The sequence below is a fragment of the Delphinapterus leucas genome, chromosome 3 (assembly GCF_059928025.1).
Source record: "Delphinapterus leucas isolate spDelLeu-1000000601 "Yukka" chromosome 3, BTC_Dleu_Yukka2, whole genome shotgun sequence".
NCBI classification, from domain to species: Eukaryota; Metazoa; Chordata; class Mammalia; order Artiodactyla; family Monodontidae; genus Delphinapterus; species Delphinapterus leucas.
Window position 1 is genome coordinate 36,210,971 of NC_143131.1, and position 22,455 is coordinate 36,233,425.

The 22,455-nt window shown below is 37.1% G+C and overlaps 1 protein-coding gene across 3 annotated transcripts in view; it reads right to left on the reverse strand.

The window, feature by feature from the left end:
* The window catches only part of OXCT1 (3-oxoacid CoA-transferase 1), a 145,054-nt gene that overhangs the window by 47,661 nt on the left and 74,938 nt on the right, over positions 1-22,455 (reverse strand). For all 3 annotated transcript variants that reach the window (XM_089908812.1, XM_022598418.3, XM_089908811.1), the window contains exons 10-13: positions 21,652-21,746; positions 19,839-19,887; positions 14,223-14,295; positions 13,527-13,602 (exon numbers count right to left, since the gene is read on the reverse strand). In XM_089908812.1, the coding sequence (XP_089764938.1) occupies positions 13,527-13,602; positions 14,223-14,295; positions 19,839-19,887; positions 21,652-21,746 (293 nt within the window). The remainder of the gene's footprint in view (positions 1-13,526; positions 13,603-14,222; positions 14,296-19,838; positions 19,888-21,651; positions 21,747-22,455) is intronic.

Genomic DNA, 22,455 nt, shown 5'->3' on the forward strand with positions numbered 1-22,455 from the left:
AGCTTGAACGTTAAAACAAAATTTTATAGTTGGGTTCCCTAAGGATTTACTGAGTCCAAGACTTTGATTTAATAGATTATACTTGCACTGTCCAATAAAGTAGACCAGCCACATGTGGTTATATAAATTTGAATTAAGTAAAATTAAAAATTCAGTTATTCAGTCATACTAGCCATATTTCAAGTGCTCAAAAGCCACATGTTGCTAGTGCTACCATATTGTACAAAGTATATACAGAACATTTCCTTCATCACAGGAAGTTTTTTTGGCCCACACTGGATTAGACCAAAGGAGAGAAAGTAATTTGTTTAGGATCACAATTTGTTAGTAGCAAAGCTAAAACTAGAATTCAGATCATTTAAATTCTATTCTTATTTGCTTTCTACTAAACCACACACTGTCCCTAAGAACTAATGAATAAAGGATTTGACCACAACAAGCAATAAGTCGAATTTAATATAAAATTACCCTATTTCCATGCAAGGTTTAGAAAAATGAATCATGTACTTGGCCATGAAGAAAACCTAATTAATTCCAAAAATACAAAGAATAACTCCCTCAAACCTCTGAAGAACAACAACAAAAAATTCTCCTAAAAAATTATTGCATCAAAAATGAAATCAAAAGCTGAAATTAAAAGCTACCTAGAAATTAATGAAAATACAAACTTTACATCAAAATTTATGGTATACAATTAAAATTATACTACAAAAATAGAAAGCCTTAAGAGGTTTTATCATTAAAAGAGAAAGATTGAAAATTAAGTAAGCACTCAATTTGTAAATCTAGAAACTAGTATAAAATAAAACAGAAGTTAAATAATGAAAAGGATAAAATTAACAAATACATATATTTCTTAAAGTAAACTTGATTAATTAAAAAATGATTAATAAGACAGGTTTCTTCTAAGCCTAATTAAAAGAGAAGAGAGAAAATGAACATCTACAGAATTAGGAATAAAAAGTAGATATGTTTTTGAAGATATTAAAGAAATTATATAAAAATATTACATGTTATTTTGGACCAATAAATTTGAAAATCCAAAAGAAATGAATGCTTTCTAGCAAAATACATATTAACAAAATTGCCACAAGAAATATCACAAAATTTGAGGTGACCAATAACCAAAAAATTTTCTTACAGATTATTAAAAACTGATGATCTGTATTAAAAGAGTAACAATGATTCAACGTCTATCAATTTTTAAAATGACATTAACAAATTAAAGGTAAAGAACTGTGTGATTAAATCAACAGATTAAAAAACACATTGGATAAAATTCAACAGCCATTAAGTTTAAGAACTATAAGCAAAAGGAAACTTCTAGATCAAAAACAATACAAACAGCAAGAATAATATTAAAAGTTAAAATTCTAAATGAATTCTCATCAAAATCAAGAAAGTCCTCAATCACTACCACTCACTCATATTGGTTTTGGATATTATGTTAAGTAAAGAAAATAAACTAAGTGGCATGCATCTTAGAAAAGAAAAATTATTATTATTTTCAGATAAAAAAATTGTGTAGAATAAGAGAATTCTAAAAGAATTATGATAGCAAATAAAAGAATTTAATAAAATAGATACAAGCTAAGTATACAATAACCAATAGTTTACCTTTATATTAGCAATGACCACTTAGAAATTGAAATGGAATATCCAGCTCAAAATATTGACAAACACTTGAAAATAATTAGGAATAAATATAATGCAGGAGATAAAGGAAGACCTAAATAATGACTAAGTATACCATATTCCTTGGACAAGGAGACTTCACTATTGTAAACCTATCAGTTCTTCCTAAATCAGCATATTTAATGTTTAGTCCACAAGGTTTCACACAGTACCATCTCTCACCATTTTATCATATTCACTCCAGAAATAAGATTCTTCATAAAGAGGAGAACTGTATCAGGTTTGCTCACTGCTCTACCCACAGTGCCTAATACAAAAGGAGGGGTGGGGACCTAATAAATTTTGTTAAATAAAACCTATCCCATTCATCCAATTTTAAAAATAAAAAGCTGAGGTCTAGAAAGTTAAGTGCCTTCATAGAGACCCAGAGTTGCTTCTTAGTGTACTTGGAGAAAAATGGAAGGTTTTTTAATATGGGATTTTATATTTCAAAAGCAAACTCTTCCTCATATAGCATCCCTGCAAGACTATGAGACGGGAGTGATGAGTTCCAGTATTGGCTTAGCTACTAACTAGTTTTGTGACCTGAGTCAAGCCACTTCATTTCTTTGAATTCAGGTTCTCCATCAGTAAAAGGAGGGTGCTGTATGGGTAGATGACATTAAGGAACTGTATCCTAAATTCCTTAGCCCAGCGGCCATGGCTCACGGGCCCAGCCGCTCTGTGGCATGTGGGATCCTCCCGGACCGGGGCACGAACCCGTGTCCCCTGCATCGGCAGGTGGACTCTCAACCACTGTGCCACCAGAGAAGCCCCTAAATTCCTTACTGTTAATGGAATAACACAATTGTGGTTTATAAAAGGAATCTTTATCTTTCAGAGATAATGTAAAATATTTATTGATAGGATGATGTGATGTATGGGATTTGCCCTAAAATAATCTGGGGAGGGGGAAAGTGACTAGGAGTATACATGAAACACGACTGGCCATGAATGGATAACTGCCTAAGCTGGACATATGCATTTTACTCTTCTATCTTTATACATATTTGACATTTTCCCTAATAAAACATTTTTTGACTATAAAAGTACTGATCAAAAACTGTCCCTAAACCAAAGGAGTAAAGTAAGAAATAAAGCTTTCACCAACTGGAAATGCTCAATTCAGTCACTTAATAACATTTACTCTTCAAGATTCATTACCCTTGGGCTTCCCCGGTGGCACAGTGGTTAAGAATCCACCTGCCAATGCAGGGGACACGGGTTCAAGCCCTGGTCCGGGAAGATCCCACATGCCGCAGAGCAACTAAGCCCGTGTGCCACAACTATTGAGCCTGCGCTCTAGAGGCCAAGAGCCACAACTACTGAGCCCACGTGCCACAACTACTGAGCCTGCGTGCCTAGAGCCTGTGCTCCACAACAAGAGAAGCCACCACAATGAGAAGCCTGTGCACCACAACGAAGAGTAGCCCCCGCTCGACGCAACTAGAGAAAGCCCTGTGCACAGCAATGAGGACCCAACACAGCCAAAAATTAATTAATTAACTTAATTTTTTAGAAAAAGAAAAAATTCCTTTAAAAAAATGCATTTAAAAAAATTCATTAGCCTTTAGCTGCAGGGTCACATTTTTTTCAGCCCTTTGGCTTCGTTCCCTGCTAAGTCATATCAGAAGCACCATTATTTATGAAATTACTAGTAATGGTTTTCTAAGGAGACCTCATCTATCATTTTTAATGTTTCCTCCCCTTCTATTAAGTGGGCTCTTTAATGAGAGGGGCTCATACAAATACATACTGCTGCAGTCATAAAAATACATCATTAGCCAAAGAGATAATTGAAAATATCATTGTTCATTCTCTCTATAAATAGAAGGAGAAAGGAGAGAGAGAGAGGGGGGACTGATTTTAATAAAAAGGACCAAACTCGCATTTCATGCATAGAAGTCTGCCTTCCAATACCAGAGGAGGTGGAGAGCATGATCAAGTTCCTACAGAGCCACTAGGAAGCCAAGTAGCATCATGGCCTGGAACCAATCAGATGTCTAGCTCACCTTTGTTTCAGTGTCTGGCTTAAAAACATCTGAGTTCCAGTGAACAAAGTTCTTAGAACTAAGCAGCTGTTCACAAATGCATCATATGCAACCCCAAGGAGGAAAATATTTCCTTTCCTTCAGAGCAAAAAACAAACCCAGACAACAATCAAAAGACAAAATCTCTTTAAGATCACTGAAAATTGAGATATTCCAAAAAGAAAAATCTATTTCATATTCTCACGTCCCTTTGGTGGGGACCTAGGCTGAGTGACCTGACTTGCTAATGAATTTGCTATCGTTCCTTCCTGATCTTAATTTTAATCTTTTCTTTTAACCTCTATTTAGGATTCCCCTTTTCATTGATTCCCATATTTCTATAGTTATGTCTCAATGTTTCCCATTTAAGAAATACTGAAAGCTAAAATTATAAAAATCCTAGTAGAGGACATGAACTCTTTCAAAGAACTCTTCAACTGATAGACTATAAAAAACAAAATGGGTAGATAATGGATAAAATACTTCATACATGAGATTAATATTAATTACATGTGATTAGGCAGTGGAGACTTTAGAATTCGAGTGAGGGCTTAAAAAGGTAAGATGCGGAAGAAAGAAAATGCAAATGGTCAACCCACTGCTTTCCAAAGCCTGAAGCTTGTACTAGTATTACACGTACAGCATGTATCCTTCCAACTGCAACAGCCTCTACCCCACACAGTGAAACAATACTTTATCAAGTTTATAGAAATGTTATAAATATATTTATTTTTCAGGTAGTTTTGCCTCCATCACAAAAGGCATTAATTAAATACATCCCAAAAAAACCTTGCGGCAGAATGCAAAGTACATAAAAGCAGGATACTGTGATTAAATCCCCATTTCATAATTTGCTACATAGGTAAACTTGAATAGTTAACTCTCCTGGCTTGAATCTCTTCATCTATAATAACAGGGATTGTTATATTTAACTCAGAGTTATAAGGATTAAGTGACAATAAATATCCAAATAGTACCTGGCTAATGGCATGTGCTTAATTAAGAGCTCTTAGCTCCCTTCTTGTAAAAATATTAGATTTATAATTTAGCTGTGGCTTTTAAACCCTAATCACAACTTTTAATCATCAACAGGACCCTCCAAGTAAGAGGAATTTTCCTTATAAAATTAATATGTCAATATGTTAGTCAATAAGTACTCTTAGTCTGAAAAATATTGGATGTGAATAATAAAACTAAGGAGTAGTTTTCAACATAATGTTTTCCAGACAGTCACAGATTAAAGTATTTTTGGATAGCCAAATATAGTTTCCAAGTAAAGAACAACAATAAACAGCTTATATTCCTAATAACACCCTAAATTCATAAATTTCACTAATACTAGGTTGTCTTTTTTTAAAATGTATGTTCACTTATTAAACTGCAGTACAAAAATAAATCATTCTTTGCTCTCACAAATTCTGCAAGCATTAAATGGGTCTCTAACTGGCACAGGAGGTAAAGGTCTCTCCATTGGCTCAGTGCAGTTTTTATTCACTGGAAGAAGGAGTAGAGCTTGGCTAGGTTCTTCCATGGTCCTCTATTCCGTCCAGGGCAACTGGGAACAGAATAAGCTGGGGGGAATCGCCCTGATGTACAGGAACCATAGATAGAAGATACCCCAGCATATACGGAGGCTTAGCTGAATATGAGCTTACAAGGGAAAAGTAATAACGGCAGCAAGGAAACAGCAGACCCACAAGCCAAAGCGGCAGTAACTGAATGTTAGATTGGGACTTTTTTGGTCCTGCTTTTGACTGATGTTCAAATGTGACCACTATGAAATACCAGCATGTGAGACATGTTCAGAAACAGAATTTTCAGAGAAAATGGTCAAAAACAAGTTCTAAGATTTTGGGGTCCACTGACAAGATCAAGGAGCAGAGTATGGGCCATAGCAGAGGATTCTGTATAAAAGAAAAGTGGGCTGTGATCCTACCCTCTCCGTCCCAGCAACCAAAAAGAGGGGTTAACTGCATGCCTACCCCTAAATCGACATCTCACAGAGCCTGGATGACAACGGGAGAGCATTCTACCCTCCGGAGAAGAGCCAGGATGCAACTAGGGAATGGCGTGTCTGACTTCTACCTTAGAAAGCAGAAGTAATCATTCTGGGGAAATACCTACACTACTACTGCAGGCGGGACAAGAAATGTGTGGATGCTTCCCAGATGTGGGCCATGTGGGAGAGGGCCAGCATGAAGACGCTTTAATATTTTCTCAACAAGATGCTCTGGAAGGAAGAGAGGGTCCTATCAGTGAGAATCTATGTCCCTTAAACATCTGAAAGGACCAGAGAGCACGGAGACAGCTTGTAACATTACCAGTCACCAGCCATGTAAGAACTTTCCTGCCCTACTTCCTCACTTCCCATTCTCCTGAATTTTGACCTTGTGGTGCCAAACTGAGTTGGTGGAGGAGTGAGTGGAGAGAAAAAGCAAAAGAACACCAAGCAACCTTCCCCAAATGTAGGCAGTCTGTGCTGCCTATAGCTGGGAAACAGTAGTGAAAGGAGATGCATTGCTTTTGAATTCAAATTGAAGCAATGTTCACTAGTTTGGACTGGATCCTTTAATTCTACACTCAAGACTGAGTTTGTGAATTAAAGTGACCCACTGACAGTTTATTATCTGAGAATGAGCTCATGCAGAGGGAAAGCTTCCCTAACTGAATGAAGTTAAAGGCACCACAGGAGATAAAAAATGTTGTGTTTTGATTTCATCCCACATGTAGAACTTGTTCAATATATCGGAAACAAAATACACACACACACACACACACACACACACACACACACACGTTTGCTTGTTACAGCTGGTCTCTTAAGACACATTCCCTAACAGAGAATAGTCACCATAAATGCTGCTTTTGAAAATGACCAAAGATAGGGACTTCCTGCTGGCCCAGTGGTTAAGAATCTGCCCTCCAATGCAGACGATGCGGGTTCAATCCCTGGTCAGGGAACTAAGATCCCACATGCCATGGGGCAACTAGGCCCGCGCGCCACAGCTAGAGAGAAGCCCACAAGGAAGAGCCCACACGCTGCAACAAAGACCCAGCGTAGCCAAAAAAAAAAAAGACCAAAGACAGCAGTACTGGAAACAATATTTAATAAGAGATAATGCTAAAAAGCCAAAAGGAAGACCTTCAGAGCAAAAGAGAAGAGGATTCAGTGCCCCTCCAGAAGAATAAGGCACTGCCTGCTCTTTAAATAGTCCCAGATGGCAGTTTTTAAAGAAATGCAAAATAACAGACTAGAATAACAGACTAGAAAGAAAGCAGATACCAGTGTTGGTAATAGAGTGGAAACAGTGTGAGTGCAAATGGGATAATTTTTTTGACAGCAACTCAATATGTATCAAAAACCTTAAAAAATTGATATTCTCCTACTAGGGATTTTTACTAGAAAAATCATCCAAGAAATAGGAACCTAAGTTCAAAAATATTATTAGTAGTATCAAACAATTACAAAATCAGACAAAACAAAGGAAAAAGCATATTTCAGACATTAGATAACAGGCAGTGCAGGACTGTGATCTCTGAGAAAAGGGAAGCCAGTGAGGTGGGCCTACAGTTACCCCAGGCTAATGTCTAGAGTTTACAGGCTGCAGTGCAGGGAAGGGAATCCAGGAGAAATCCAGCTGTCTCATTTGTGCTCAGAGAGCCCAGCTAGAATATGACTTCAGATCTCAAAATAGCAGAGAGGTGGCTGCTATACAGAGAGAGAGCTCAGAAGATTTGCAAAAGGTTAACTCAAGTTGCTGGTGGAGTACTGATGTGTGTATATTACAAGAAAAAATTATCCAAGGCCTGGTGAAGAACCACTAGGAAGTATTAGGCAAAAAATGTCCAGAACTCACTCAGGCCTGGGAATAATTCACGTTCCTCCTAACCAGAGGGAAATACCATGGGGCATCAGGTAGAATCCTCAGAAAGAAATTGCATTAGTAGTGGGGCTAATTAGACTGAAAGTAAAGGCTGCTCTCAACTGACCTCAAAAAGCTTAAAAGCAAATATTGAAAGAATCAATCTAAGTGACAGCTATAAGACTTGCACCACAAGAAACATCAAAGGATGTCCTTCAAGTGGAACGAAAATAACATCAGATGGCAATCTGAACTGATGTAAAGGATAAGTGAAGGAAAGGGCAAATATATTGGGAAAATAGATAAAATATACAATTTATATATATAAATTATATTTTTAAAATATGCAATATTTTTCTCATTTTTCAATCTCTTTAAAAGAGAGTTGACTGTTTTGAGCAAAAATAATAAAGTATCGCAGGTTTGTAATACGTGCAGAATAAAACATATGACTAAATATTAATAGCAAATAGGATAAGAGCATAGAATATAAGTTTACAGTTGTATGGTTCTTTTATTATATGTAAAGTGATATAACTTGAAGTAGACTGTGATAAATAAAAGATGTGTATTGTAAAACTTGGAAGAACCACTAAAAATATATATATATAAGAAAATAAGTCAGGACTTCCCTGGTGGTCCAGTGGTTAAGAATCTGTCTTCCAATGCAGGGGACATGGGTTCGATCCCTGGTCGGGGAACTAAGATCCCACATGCTGTGGGGCAATTAAGCCCACTTGCTCTAGAGAGATATAATTTTAAAAAGAGGTCAAATTGTTAAAAGAACATAACTATCTTAAGTACTACTACTACAACTAGTTGTACTACTGCAACTAGTAATGGAGCTCTAAAATATATGAAAAAGTGATACAACTGAAAAAGAGAAATATACAAATGCACAATTATAGCTGAAGATGTCAATGCTCTTCTCTCAATAACTAATAGAAAGACACAGAAGACTTGAACAACACCATCTACCTACTTGACCTAATTGACAGTTATAGAACACTCTAGCCAACAAGAGCAGAATACACATTATTTTCAAGTGCAGATGGAAAAGTCACAAAGATAGACTATATTCTAGGCTGTAAATACATCTCAAACTTAAAAGGATGGAAACCATATAAAGTATGTCCTCTGACTTCAAGAGAATTAAACTAGAAATTAGCACAAAGTTTTGTGGAAAATCACCAAATATTTGGAAATTAAATAACATACTTTTAAATAATCAGTAGGTCATGGAAAAAAATCACAAGGGAGATAAGAAAATATTCTGAAGAAAATGACAATGAAACAAACAAAATAAAAATTTGTAGAATGTCACTAATACAGTGCTTAGAGAGAAATTTATAGCATGGCCCTTAATACATGCCTAATAAATATTTGCTGAATGAGCTAACTTAATCCCCAGATCAAGCATATGAGTTAAATATTCTCATTTTACAAATGAGTATACTAAGGTGAAATAATTTGCCACACCATCAGAAAGTAACAGAACACTATTTAAGCACAGGTATATCTAATTCCAAGTTCTGTACACTTTCCACTACATTACATTGATAGAGAAGGAACACTACTGAATAACTGTAAAAGCATCATACCATCACATACATATTGTCCACCTATCCTTTTTCCTTACCCATGGTTTGTGGTTACCGGAGTGTTGGGACCAAATGGACAAGACACCAATATGTTAAAATCATATCTGTATCTGTATGTTTATATCTTTTTCTATACCATAATCTTTATATTTCTATATCTGTATCTACAGATTTAATATTTGGAGTACAACTGACAGATCTAAATCACTAGATTAAATCTTGAACACAACCCCCGGCCCCAGCTGTACAAGTAGGAAGACTAGAGAGAGAGTTAGCTTATTTAAAACAGACATCGTAGATAGAAGACCAAATTAACTTTATGTACTCATACATGTAAGCATACATGAATATGACATTGATTTGGATTTAATCTTCTAAATGCACAAAGAAATGAAAAATATTAGGGAAAAACAAACACCTAAACATTCTATTTTCCTTTGCCCCAAGAATCTCTCATTTCAATTCTCCCCACGTAAAAGGAGGAGGCCCTTGGCTGCTATGTTGCTCATATACAGCAACATTGCCCAGCAGGCGGCTGTTGCATGTTTTTAAAAAACAGCTCCCATAGTTGATCATACACATCAACTTCCCTTCACAAGTCAATCATTTATGACAGCTGTTTCCCAAAAATAAGCATTAGGAAAGCCAGAGCAGCTCTGAATGGAGAGTCAACGGATTGCACATCTTACCACATTTCCATAGCTTGCCTGGGGTTTTACCATCATCACAATAATCACAGAACTCGAAGAAGCCAACTACTGTTTCGTCACATTTTCTCTCTTTGGATGCTCAGGGCAGAATTTTCAAAACTCTGTGAAAATGGGACCCATGCTGCATACTAAGAAGCTATTAAAGGATAAGACAAATAGCATCCACACCATTTGCCTGCCTTAAAAGCTTAATGTTTCTTATAATCTGACATGGTAATAATTCATGGGGATGCCATGATGCAGAGAAACTCAGGGCTTTACAACCATTGAAAGATTATTAAACTCAGTAAAAAGATAAAAGTAAGTGAAAAATGATACAATAAAACTGAACTTTTCATCTCCTTGACTGCCAGACCCTGCAATAAAAATATATCTGAATTTTATAAATCAACATAAATCTTTGGGGCAAATAGACATAGATCACTCACTGAAACTATATAAGGAGGCTAGGCTGTATCTTATCCATAACGAATAAGAACAAGAAATGTGTCTTCAGATTTGGTACTTGAATATGAACTTTGGATACACAGGCTGTACTAGTTACTGTACAATATAGTCTTGCTTATGCCAGTGTATTTTAAGGCAAATACTCCTTCTTTAAAGTTAAGCAATAGCGCATTGAAGAAGATAAAAATAATAGCCACTATTTATGGAGTGCTTGGAGTCTTCACTTTTCATTTTCTTCTCATTTAATCCTAACAAAAACAGGTACTAAAGATTGTGTAATTTGTAAGCGGCAGAGCTGAAATTCAAATCAGATCTCTTCCAAACTAGAGCTCACAGTCTTGACTCTTAAGCTATCCTGTATCCAAAGGAATCAAAATATATACTGTGCGTCACATATAAAGAATCCAAGAAGTGATTATCAGTTACTAAAAGAACAAAAATGCTCATTCAGAAATGACACTACCAACTTCCATGACCAAAAGAGTGGAACCAGACACAAGAACACTTTTTATGCTTAATTCTCCTCCATGTCCCTTCAGAACTCCAGAGTTCCCTATCGCTGCCCCACTAGATCCAGTCCTTTGGAAACTCATGAGCTCCAAATTGTATTAAGAAATTTATAAAGTAATTAACAGTGATGTTTTAATCATTCACAGGAATCTCCATAGGATATGTAAAATTGTGATACATGTTGGAAAATCTTTCCTACAAATGACAACTACATAATGCATACTCTCACTATGACAGCTTCCAGCCTCACTGTGTGCTAAACCATAATAAAAACAAATCATATACTAACTTGTTAAAGATGCCCAAGTTCCCCAAAAGCAAAAATGTGTTGGACACGTTTCTGCTCCACACCTAGAACCACTGTGAAATTTGATTTCAAAACTCACTAATAGCTCAGAGAAATAGACTCTATTTAAAACTCTGTTGTTTCTGTTCATGGTAACCAATCCTATTCCCTTCTCTGTCAGGCATCTCCAACTTCTTCTTAATTTATCAAATAATAACAACCTGTTTATCTAGCATATGCTGTGGGTCAAGCTCTGTGATACATACTCTGTATGCATTATATCATTTATTCCTTTATATAGTCCTATAAATTAGATACTATTATATCATTCCCATTTTACAGATGAGGAAAAATGGCAACTGCCTCAAGTTACACTGCTAGTAAGTGACAAAAATTGGATTTCAACCCAGGTCTGTCTCACTACAGGATCTTTGCTCTGAACTGCTAACCTGTGAAAGCCAGACGAGACCCCTGAAATTATCTATTCTCAAATCTTCATTTTATAGATGAGGATGTTTTAACCCAAAGAGCTTAAGTGACATGTTCAAGGTTACACTTTGATTACTGGTAGAGTCAGGGCTAAAACCCAGGGCTTGCTTTTCTATGCTCCTTCTACTACTTCCTATAGCCTTTTTCTAAAATTTGAAAAAAGAAATGCATTCTTTCTACACAAATAAACATTCCTATAAAGTTATCAATCTGACTTACTATATACAATGCTCAGGAGACCCTCTCTGATTTCTTTGAAGCCTCCAAAAGCTGCTAACTCTTATCCCTATGGCTGATTTAGGATGATGAACATTTTTTTGTTTTTTGTGGTACACGGGCCTCTCACCGTTGTGGCCTCTCCCACTGCGGAGCACGGCTCCAGACGCGCAGGCTCAGCAGCCATGGCTCATGGGCCCAGCCACTCCGCGGCATGTGGGATCTTCCCAGACCAGGGCTCGAACCCGTGTCCCTTGCATTGGCAGGCAGATTCTTAACCACTGTGCCACCAGGGAAGTCCCTGATGATCATTCTTTAATACACACAAACTCGGTTCTCAAACTTGGTTACATATTGTAATCACCTAGGATTGATTTTAAAATGCCCAATTCCCAGGCTATATCTCAGATTAATTAAATTGGGATCATTAAGGGGGGGCACCGAGGTATCACCAGTTTTTAAAATTCCCAGGTGCTTCCAATATGCAACCACGTTTGAGAACCAGGTTATAATAAAAATTGAAAATTTAAAATAATGTTTTGGGAGATCATAGATCAAAAAAGCTAAACTAACACAATCTCTAACATTGTTATAAACTATATTAATCCACCTTCCTCAAAAAATGAGTAGAGAAAAATCTAAGAAATTTCAAAAAACAAAAAACTCTCATCATAGAACATCAGCCTCAGTTACTTAAATTCCTTGTAGTTGATAATTCAGAGAAACACGCAGAAATCCTTAAACACACACATTAAAAGAGTAATCTGAGGGCTCCCCCCGCCCCCCCTCCCGCTGGCGCAGTGGTTTGAGAGTCCGCCTGCCGACGCAGGGGACGCGGGTTCGTGCCCCGGTCCGGGAAGATCCCACATGCCGCAGAGCGGCTAGGCCTGTGAGCCATGGCCGCTGAGCCTGCGCGTCTGGAGCCTGTGCTCCGCAACGGGAGAGTTCACAACAGTGAGAGGCCCGCGTACCGCAAAAAAAAAAAAAGAGTAACCTGAGCTACCAGCCAAAATGAGCTCATAATCGTAGACACACATTCATTGTTGTTTCCATATACACGTCAGGAAGCACCAATCAGGAATGTAAAGAACCACACTCATAAATCAACTGATGACAGTCCTTTTTCCAAAGCTAATTCCAAGAGGCTCCTTCCTTGACCTAAGTCATTAGTAAATGAACACTGTTTGCATTTCACAAGCATGTTTAAACATCACAGGTTTTGTATTCCATAATAGAAGAAAATGTGATTGATTACTCATGGGGTCACATGACTAATCAAGAGAGGATTTTAATCACTGTGAATAAGAAAATAATAGAATTAACATAAAATTAATGAACTTAATTGTACTTTCTAGTTATAAAAATTGAGTTATAATAAATATTTGTATTTCTTACTTTTATCAGAGTATAATTAACCCATTCTTTTTTACCTTCCTCAGTTTTCTATTCCTCCATGGAAAATTATGCTTTGACTCTGATCTTACCTATTTTTAGTCCCAACTACACAGTAAACTGGCAAGGCTAAATATTTTCAGTATTTCCTTTATTAGAATTTGATTGAAATAAGAAATACATATCAAAATATTTATTTTTGTAACAATTATATTTGCACTCAAAGCAATTTGACAAGATTTTTCTTAATACTTCAAGAATAACTATTCTGACCCAGGCATAATTCAGAAGAAAACATGTCTACTTACTGGTATCATCCAGTTAGCCAGGTCACCATATTTGGAAACCTGCATGGCTCCTAGCATTGTTAGATTGACATGTCCCCTGAGAAAGATAAAGAAGAAATATAAAGCAAACTTCACAAGCTTTATGTCCCTTTTGCTTGAGATTGCCAGCAATGAAAATAAATAATTCTAACCTCCCCCCCCACCAAAGTACATTTGCTCTCCTCCACTCAACACCTGATTTCCAAATAGATTGGCTCAAGCTAATGTAGAGAAATAACCATTAAGAGTTCTTTTTAAAAAATTATAGCCTATACTGTCTCCAAAAACAAATTAAAAACAGGTGTACACACAGTGAGTTTGTTTCCTTCAGTGAGGGAGAATATGGCTAGATTTGAAAGCAAACACTAGCTAGAAAATGAAAACACAGTTTGTAGAAAATGTTAGGATCCTCAGAAAGAGCCTTAAAAGTGTTTACTTCAGTTTAGTTGGCACAGATATATATTCCATTTTGAGGGTTCCTTTGATAATAGCGGGCTGGAAGTTCCAACTGCCAACATTCAATGTGAATAATTTCACATCTTGGTGCAGCCAAACAAGCCCATGATCATTTTCTGGCTGGGAGAGATGTCTATGTTTCAGAGTCTTGCTAACAGACTCAGGGAATGACTCAGCTCATTAAACGTCATGTGAAACATGAGGGGCTCCGTTATTACATACCCTCTAATCATCGCAAATGATTCATCGCTGGAGAAATAAGAGGCTCCTGGAAGAACAGTAACTGTTTCCTTGCCTACACAGACACACACACACAAACACACACACACGGGAGAAAAAGAGGAAAGAAAAGGCTATTAGATTTCTAAGAGTGGAAATCATGGTGGAGACAGAGGTCTATACCTTCTCTGTTTCCTACAGAACTAAGGGTCCCTTAACCAAAATGTGGCAGCAACAGGGGTATGGGAGACACAGTGGGAACTGTTCACCTATGAAGAAGAGCATTTTGTCACTAACATTGTTCAGATTTGCCCTTGCATGGTGATAATAAAAAGCAGCCCAACTTTTAATTTTATTATTGCTTTGAAATTCTCTACAGACAATGCACCCCTCTACTGCCTATTATTATGTAACCATCCCCGCCTCCCACCAGACTCAGTCCCTTCACAAGTCCCTGTTAAATGCTAATAGGAGTGAGGAGGAAAGGAGGTGCTGGGATGCACCTGTCAAAACCCATGCTACTGTAAGTCACTAGAGCAAAGATATTGTGGAACAGACATGAAGGAATACAACTTGAAGGGAGTGACACAGGAGATGCTCCTCAGATATTTCTTAAAATTCAGTAAATAACCTAGAAAGAAAGGTCCCACCTAATTCCTTAACATCACTGGGACTGAATCTCTTCTTCCATCTCTCTCTCTGCTTCATTTTTCTTCCCTTGCTCCTATGTTTCTATTAAAACCAAAGAAGGTCCTCTTGGAAGGACCTCTCACAAAACTTACATCTCATAATAAAAGTCCAGAACTGGAAAAGTTCTTCAAGGTCATCCAGTCCCCACACAACCTATAATATCACCTGACTCAAACTTGAGCTGCTTTTTTCTTGTGACCTGTCTGTGCAGGAGCTTTAGGTGCCTAGGAGAAGCTTCTGGTCTCAGTAGAAAAGTGCTCACATGCCACTTTGCCAAAGGTAAGTCAACTGTCTGATAACACCTCATGCCATGGTCCCAGTGTGACAGGGCAGACAAAAAGAAGGGGAAGAAAAGTGATTCCAAGATTAGAACAGAGAGAAGCTCTTGGACACAACAGGACCAGACCGATCTGATTGTGCTCAGCTGTGTAACAACAGCTATAACCTCAACTTCTCAAGTCTTCCCTGAGAGCTAACTTCTCCACCAGTACCCTGCTCCATTTGAGCTCAACTGTAAAGCAAGGGTAAGACTATATCATGCTGAATTATTTATTGGCCAAAAAAGTTTGATTCTAAACAAAGGAAACATTTTCACATCTTTTAAAGGACCACAAAGCTGAAAAGCTTTGGAAAATACTTTCTGGTGCGGTTAGTAGGGGCTGGCTTTTGGACAGCACATAATATTTGAAGAATTAAATGAAATGGTGCATGTGAAGTCTTTAACTCTAGTACCTGGCATAGAGAAAGGACTCTGTAAACATTACTTTTATTATTGTCATTGTTATTATTCCTCACTGCAAACCTGCTTGTGGAAAAGACAGTGCCATCACCCCTTTAGGGATAAATGCTACAGGGGCAAGCAATTCACTTTTATGGTGGGGTTATACACCAGCCCGTGAATTCCAGGTTTCAGGACAAGTGTAATACAACTAGACCTTATCCTAACACAACTTTCACGTCCAGCAAATACAGTTCCTCACCAATCCTGTGAGGTGGAGAGGCAAGGAAGAACTTGCAGGCTGAAAATGCAGAGAAACAAAAAATTCTCAATTATTTGTTCTCTATGTGATAAATCACAATGACTTCCAAAAGGCCGTCTCAACCAGCTGGTAGTACATAGAAGGCATTATTTACCACTTTATAGGAAACTTTGAGATCAATGCAGAGAGCTTCAGCTCTCCCCATGTGATTTATGAAGGATGGCTTTATTAAAGAGCCCAGAAAATAATTCTTATGAAACAAAGTTATTCTCAGGCCCCTGCTAACACATTCTGGCATCTTATAAATACATTCTTTGGAAGCAAAGTTAATTTTCATCATTTTTAATATCCAAAATCTAAACAAAAAAAGGTATCCTAAAGTTGAATCCATGCTTTTCAAATGCAATGTCCAAATTTAGTCAAGAAACAATTATCATCAATAACACAATCAACATCTTAAAGAAAAGGGTCTTTCTTATTTGATTTTTCCTAATTGATTTCTGTCTCCTCCAAATTTGCTCTGTGTATGTCTATATCCTCTAATGATATTCAGGCAATAGTTACTCAATTTCATAGTTTTGAGTCCTTTGGCTCATGATATAACATGTCATTCACTCAATATCAAGTAAATGTCTACTCTGTGCCTTGAACAATGTTACACACAAAATGCAGATGCCCTAAACGAATGGTTCTCAAACGTTAACACCCATCAGAATCACATGGAGGGCTTATAAAAATGCAGACTGCTGAGCTCAGCTCCCTAGAGTCTGAGAGTTTCCATCGCTAACAAGTCCCCAGTGATGGGGATGCTAATGCTGTGGCTCTGGGGACCACTTTGAGAACCACTGCCCCAAGAAAAGGGAACATAATACCCAGCAAGAGAGATGAATATACACAAATAATTACAAGGCAAAATATGGTATGCTTATGAGACACTAGATGTGTTGTGGGTTTGAAGGAGGAGCACTTCTGAGCCACAGAAGGATCTGGAGAGGACAAATGAACTGGGATTTCAAGGATAGGTATAATGCATTTCAATAGGACATTACCAATAAAGAGACGGGGATAAAAAAGGAAGGGATAGAACAAAACAAAAAATGAAAGGCACAGCAAGAGCAGTCACAGAGAAAGGAAAGCACGAGTCATGGTCAGAAAAGATCCAGCAGTTCAGTATGGGTGGACTCAGAAGACCTTGTAGGGCGTAGAGAAAGATAAATTTGAAAAGGTCAGTCACAACCATTAGATAGATCTTGAATGCCATACTATTTGAACTTTAATGTTCAGGCCTGTGATTCTTCAGATGTGGCACACAGACCTCTAGAGCAGGCACTATTGATGCTGGGAGCTGGATAAATGTTCTGGTTATTGTAGGATATTTAACAGCATCCCTGGCCTCTACCCACTAAATGCCAGTAACACTGGCAATCAAAAATGTCTCCAGACATTGTCAAATGTCCCCAGGGGAGAGCAATCACCCCTCTTTCCCACGGAAAACCACTGCTCTAGAGGTACATGGCAGGAACCACAGATATTCAAAAGCTGTGAGATTAACACGGTGGTTCTTTCTAAGTAGTTTTAATCAAAAGGAAGTCATTTAAAACATTATTTTGATATTAAAGAAAGTAATATTAAGAAATAGGAAAGAATGCAAAATGCACATTAATATGAAAGCTAACGTGAGATTTATTAGAAATTTCACAATTCCATTGGGATACTGCAAATCTTCCTGGGACCTTGGAAATGTTCTAAGCACTGCCTTATGCACCTCTGTAAAACTCAGGTTATCAGTGGATATAGCTCAACGTGCAGAAAAGGCCAGGGGGCCAGGAGCAGGAGACCCTGTGTTAGTCCAGTCCCTAGCAACGTGATCTTGAGAACATCACGTCACTTTTCTGGGCTTGATTTCCCAATCTGTACAACAAGTTTTCACTTGAGGTTCAAATGATTTAATATATTTGAAAAAAGTATGCTGTAAACTATGTAGTACTATACAAGTGGTCATTCATTGTTATATAACCATATGAAATTATTATTTAGAAAAAGGGATCCTTAGAAATAGCTGTATTATTTTAAAATTTTAATACACTGATTATGCCCAGAAACATAACTCTTTATATTCCTTCCAAGGGATTTCTATAGAAATAATTTCAAATTAACACAAACAATGGGCTGATCTTCCTAGTAATTTCCAAACTTGGGGAATTGCGGAACCACCAATTTAGATTCTGGGTTCTCAAGTTCAAAGTATTTCCTCCCTAACTTAGTTCCAAAGTCAAAAGCATCATAAGTTCCAAACAGGACTTTGATGAAAATGATAGGATATTATTAAACTATTCTGCAGCCTGGCTTCCCCAAAGCAATGAATTCTTGTTTTACAAAGTAGTTTAAGATTATACGTGATATCTCAGAAGTTGACATCTAAAACTGGTGGCTTCATCAGGATAGAGCTAAAGCTCAATGGAATCAGAAATGCCTGCTGTCCAATGATGTCATTGAAAAGATTAGCTACTTTTCCAAAAAAAGTGGGTTTTATGAGCTCAAGCCTGATATTTGGAAAATGGAGTTATTCATTTTGCAAATAACTCACTAACATTAATTAATTAAACCAAGCAGCAAATATTTTCACAGATCAACGAGCTATTGCTAAAGGGTACAGTACAATTAAATTACAGCCTTGGTTAAATGTCATTGCTTTACCACAGTGGGCCTTTCAGAGTTGAGTTGTGTTAACTAACTCAACTATTCAACCAGAAGCTGTTTTACTTTCAAAAATCCTAAGCATCAAACATCAATTCTACTTGGCAGCTGGCCTTTATGTTCAGCTCTTACTTCTCTTCTGAAATTTACACACACTGTTTTTGAACATGAAGCAACAATAATACTTTTGCGGGGGTAGAGTGAACAGGAGTAGAAGAACAGTAAAGAAAAACATGCTAGAATATAAAAATTAGCTTCTTATGGACAGCCCCATTCTAAGGATAATCTTTAGCCCTAACATGGTGGCAGTGCTGCCTCAAGCATGGGCAAAAGGTCTGACCTGTTTTTCCTCCTCTAGGCTGCTGCTACATGTGACCCTATGTCCCAGTCAAATAAAAGCTAATAATAAAAGGCAAAGCATATGAATGCAGGAATAAAGGAGAAGACAGGCTAGAGTCCCCAGTACAAAGAAACTCTGTATTTATTACTTACATCACTGGGTTGCACTGAGTGGCAGAGTACATCCTTAAGCACCCTTGAACCTTTGAAGGATGCTCTCCTAACTCTGATGTCGACTAGAGGACAGTAATTATTAACCACAACAAAAACCTCAGTGCACCAGATCTTGATTTTGGCCACTATGGATCCACTCCCCACCTTCTCATCATGAGAAAGCAGACCTATTTCAACCTGGGATTGGTCAATGGGAGGCACAAGCAGGAGACCCAGCAGAAAAGACCTCCATTCTCACCCTCACCCAGGTTTCTGCAAGATGGTCGTGTTCCTCTACAAAGACCCTGCTTCCTGTTAGGTGGTCCTCTCCCACAGCTGCCCCTTAGGGCCTAGGAGTGATAAGAACTCCCTGTGGTGCTTCAGCATCCTTTCTGGTTTCCCTTAATCTTGTCTGCACCCTTGTAAACTGTCCCTTCCTTTAATTCTCCTCGTTACCCCACCTGAGAGTGCTCTCAGGACGCTGACTGATTGACCCACCAAAGCTCCTACCATTATATGTAGCCCCTCCTGCAATTTCTCCTTTATCTTACTCTGCCCTAAATAGGGGAGACCTCTGACAGGCAATCCGGACCAAGAGGGCACTAGGAAGGCTTCTCTCTCGCTTCCTCCATGAAAAATACAGTGGCATACTCTCCAGGAAAAGACAAAGAAACAAGCCCAACTCTTTGCTATTACTTGGCAGAGAACTAAATCAATAGCAAAGGAGAAGGCTGGAAAAACATGTAATGAGTGAGTTTACCTGCATTGATTAGATCTGCATCAACTTCATTTTCTAATGGGTAAGGACCCTGTCAAATAAAGCACATGTTCAATTAGGAAAAGAAGTTTCTCACTGAATCACACACTAAAACTGAAATATAAGTAACTTTGCTTAAAACCCTAGGAAATCATCAAAAGACTTGAGGTGAACCTTTTCAAAATAATCCCAGTGTTTTCGTGGCTCTGTTTTCCACGTTGATTTGTCTTTTCTATGCTAAAAACTGTGCTTGGGTAAGTGAAAAATATTTTCTAAAAACTACCAAAGTCTGAAAGAAATGTTAAGCTGTTGGAAACACAGGTCAATAAAAAAGTAATTATTTAGTACCTACTATGCAGCCGATGTTATTCAGAAATCTTCCTGGTAGTATATCAATGAATACAAACTAAATGGCTGCCTTATTTGGCTAGAAGGGTCTGGAGAAGCAGTTTCAGCTTTTTGGTATGTAGCACCTAAAGGCTCGGATTTGCAGTTCTAACCTTATCTCTCAGTCCATCTAAGTTTTGATACCTTTATTTTCTTTTTGCCTGGTAATTCTCACTAAGTTTTTGATTTTTAATTTTCTATGTATTCTTATAAACCATCTCTAATTACTTGGAGTAGTTTCATAACATAACATTTATTAAACGAAAAGGGAGGAAATGGAAAAGAAAAGGTCTAAATTAGAGCCAAGAATGAGGAAATATTGGCTGTGAAATTTTAACATACTTTCAAAAAAAGGGACCAAAAATTTATTCTTTGAATAAATTGAAATGGCAACTAATGTTTTAGACCTGTGTAAATTTTTCTTTAAACAGTGACCATGGGTAATTCATATTGACTTATTTCCCTTGTCTTCAAAATGAGGGAATTGGTCACTCTAGATAATCTTTAAGGTACCTTAAAAATTTATGTCTTTGACTGCAATATGAATCTGCTTTTATCCAGACTCACATCATTTTTGTGTTTCTGAAAGTGATCACAATTATTGCCTCAATCAGTATCAACTACACTCTCATGACCATTATTTATATTTTAAATACTAGATATACATGTTCCATATGTACAATTTGCACTGCATTAACAGTTAAGAGCTACTGAAAAACAATAAAAGATTAGGAATATTATAAATTGTCAGACTATAAGTAATCTCTGCCATAATTAATAAGTAAATAAAAAATGTTACCCAGGAAGCTTAAGTATTTCTTAATTTTATTATAATATTGAATAAAGAGAATGGCCAAATTCTATGAGAATATCGAGCCCATCTGGAAGGTTAATCTTGAGGAAGGGAAAATTCTACCCTTTTGAACAACGTGGCCTCAAAACGAGTATTACATGAGAAGTTCTTGAATCAATCAACTGTCAAAAAATGTCCTGTCCTAAAGTAGAAATGTTACTCTTCAGTTTCTCATGCTGAGACTTACTGATTTTTATTTAATGTAGAATTGTTAATGACCTTCATTATCTTGTTCAATCACACAAAGGTTAAAAGTAACTACCTAAATATGATGGTGTGAGATCTCTGAAGCAGATGCAATAGGGGAGACGGAAGCTGATACAGGGACAAAGGAGGAGCAGTCGGAAAGCTCATAGTCAGGAAACCACCATCTACTCCAAAAAACACAACACGACGTGCTCACAAGTACCACCATTTTATGGGAAAAGTTAAATATTTTATCATGAGGATAAAAAGAAAGAAAAACAAGATTGGGAACTTTAAGGTAACAACTCTCAGTTATAAGAAGATTTCACTATATAAAATATCTCATTCTCCATCAAGATTGAATAAATAAAACTTTAATTTCTATCTTACCAAACCCAGGACTCCATTTTCACTTTGCAGATGGACAGTCATGCTGGGGCTGATAAAGTTGCTGGCCAGAAGCGGTATTCCTATGCCCAAATTAGCTGGAAAAAAAGAGGTTAAGGTCCAGCATATAAAAGATAGATTATGTCATAAATCTTCTACATGAATAAATCTGAACATAGGCCTTCTTTAAAGGTACTTACTCTGAATGTAATCACTGAATACATTCTCCCACCACCCTCTAGGTATTATTTTGTAATTTTTTCAAAAAGAAAATCTCTTAATCACAGCCTTCCCCATAAAGATATCAAAGCAGTGGCTTCAGAAAACTAGCCAAGAGGTCATTTTTATTGTAAGACATAGTTAGCAAATTTGGACTGTATTATGATTTATTATGACTGATGTCTGATATAACATGGCCTGACCTTTGTTTAAAAGCATTTTTCACTATTCAAAACTGCAACTGAAAATAAAGATGATTAAAATATTCTAAAACGGGGTACCATTTTTGAATTTTAAAAAAAGTTTTATGACAACACCAAAATGTCTGCCTAAATTGTATAGATTCCTTTGGATCACTGTGATAACATCCATTGGTAACTGAACCTTCCTTAAGACATAAACAGGATGGTGGGGATGTTTAAGCTTCAGTGAACACATTTGAGACCATATAAAAACAAAAGCTGTGTTACAGCATCAAAGAGCTAACTGGTTGAATTAGCAAACTATTATATATAGAATGGATAAACAACAAGGTCCTACCATATAGCACAGGGAACTATATTCAATATCCTGTGACAGACAATAATG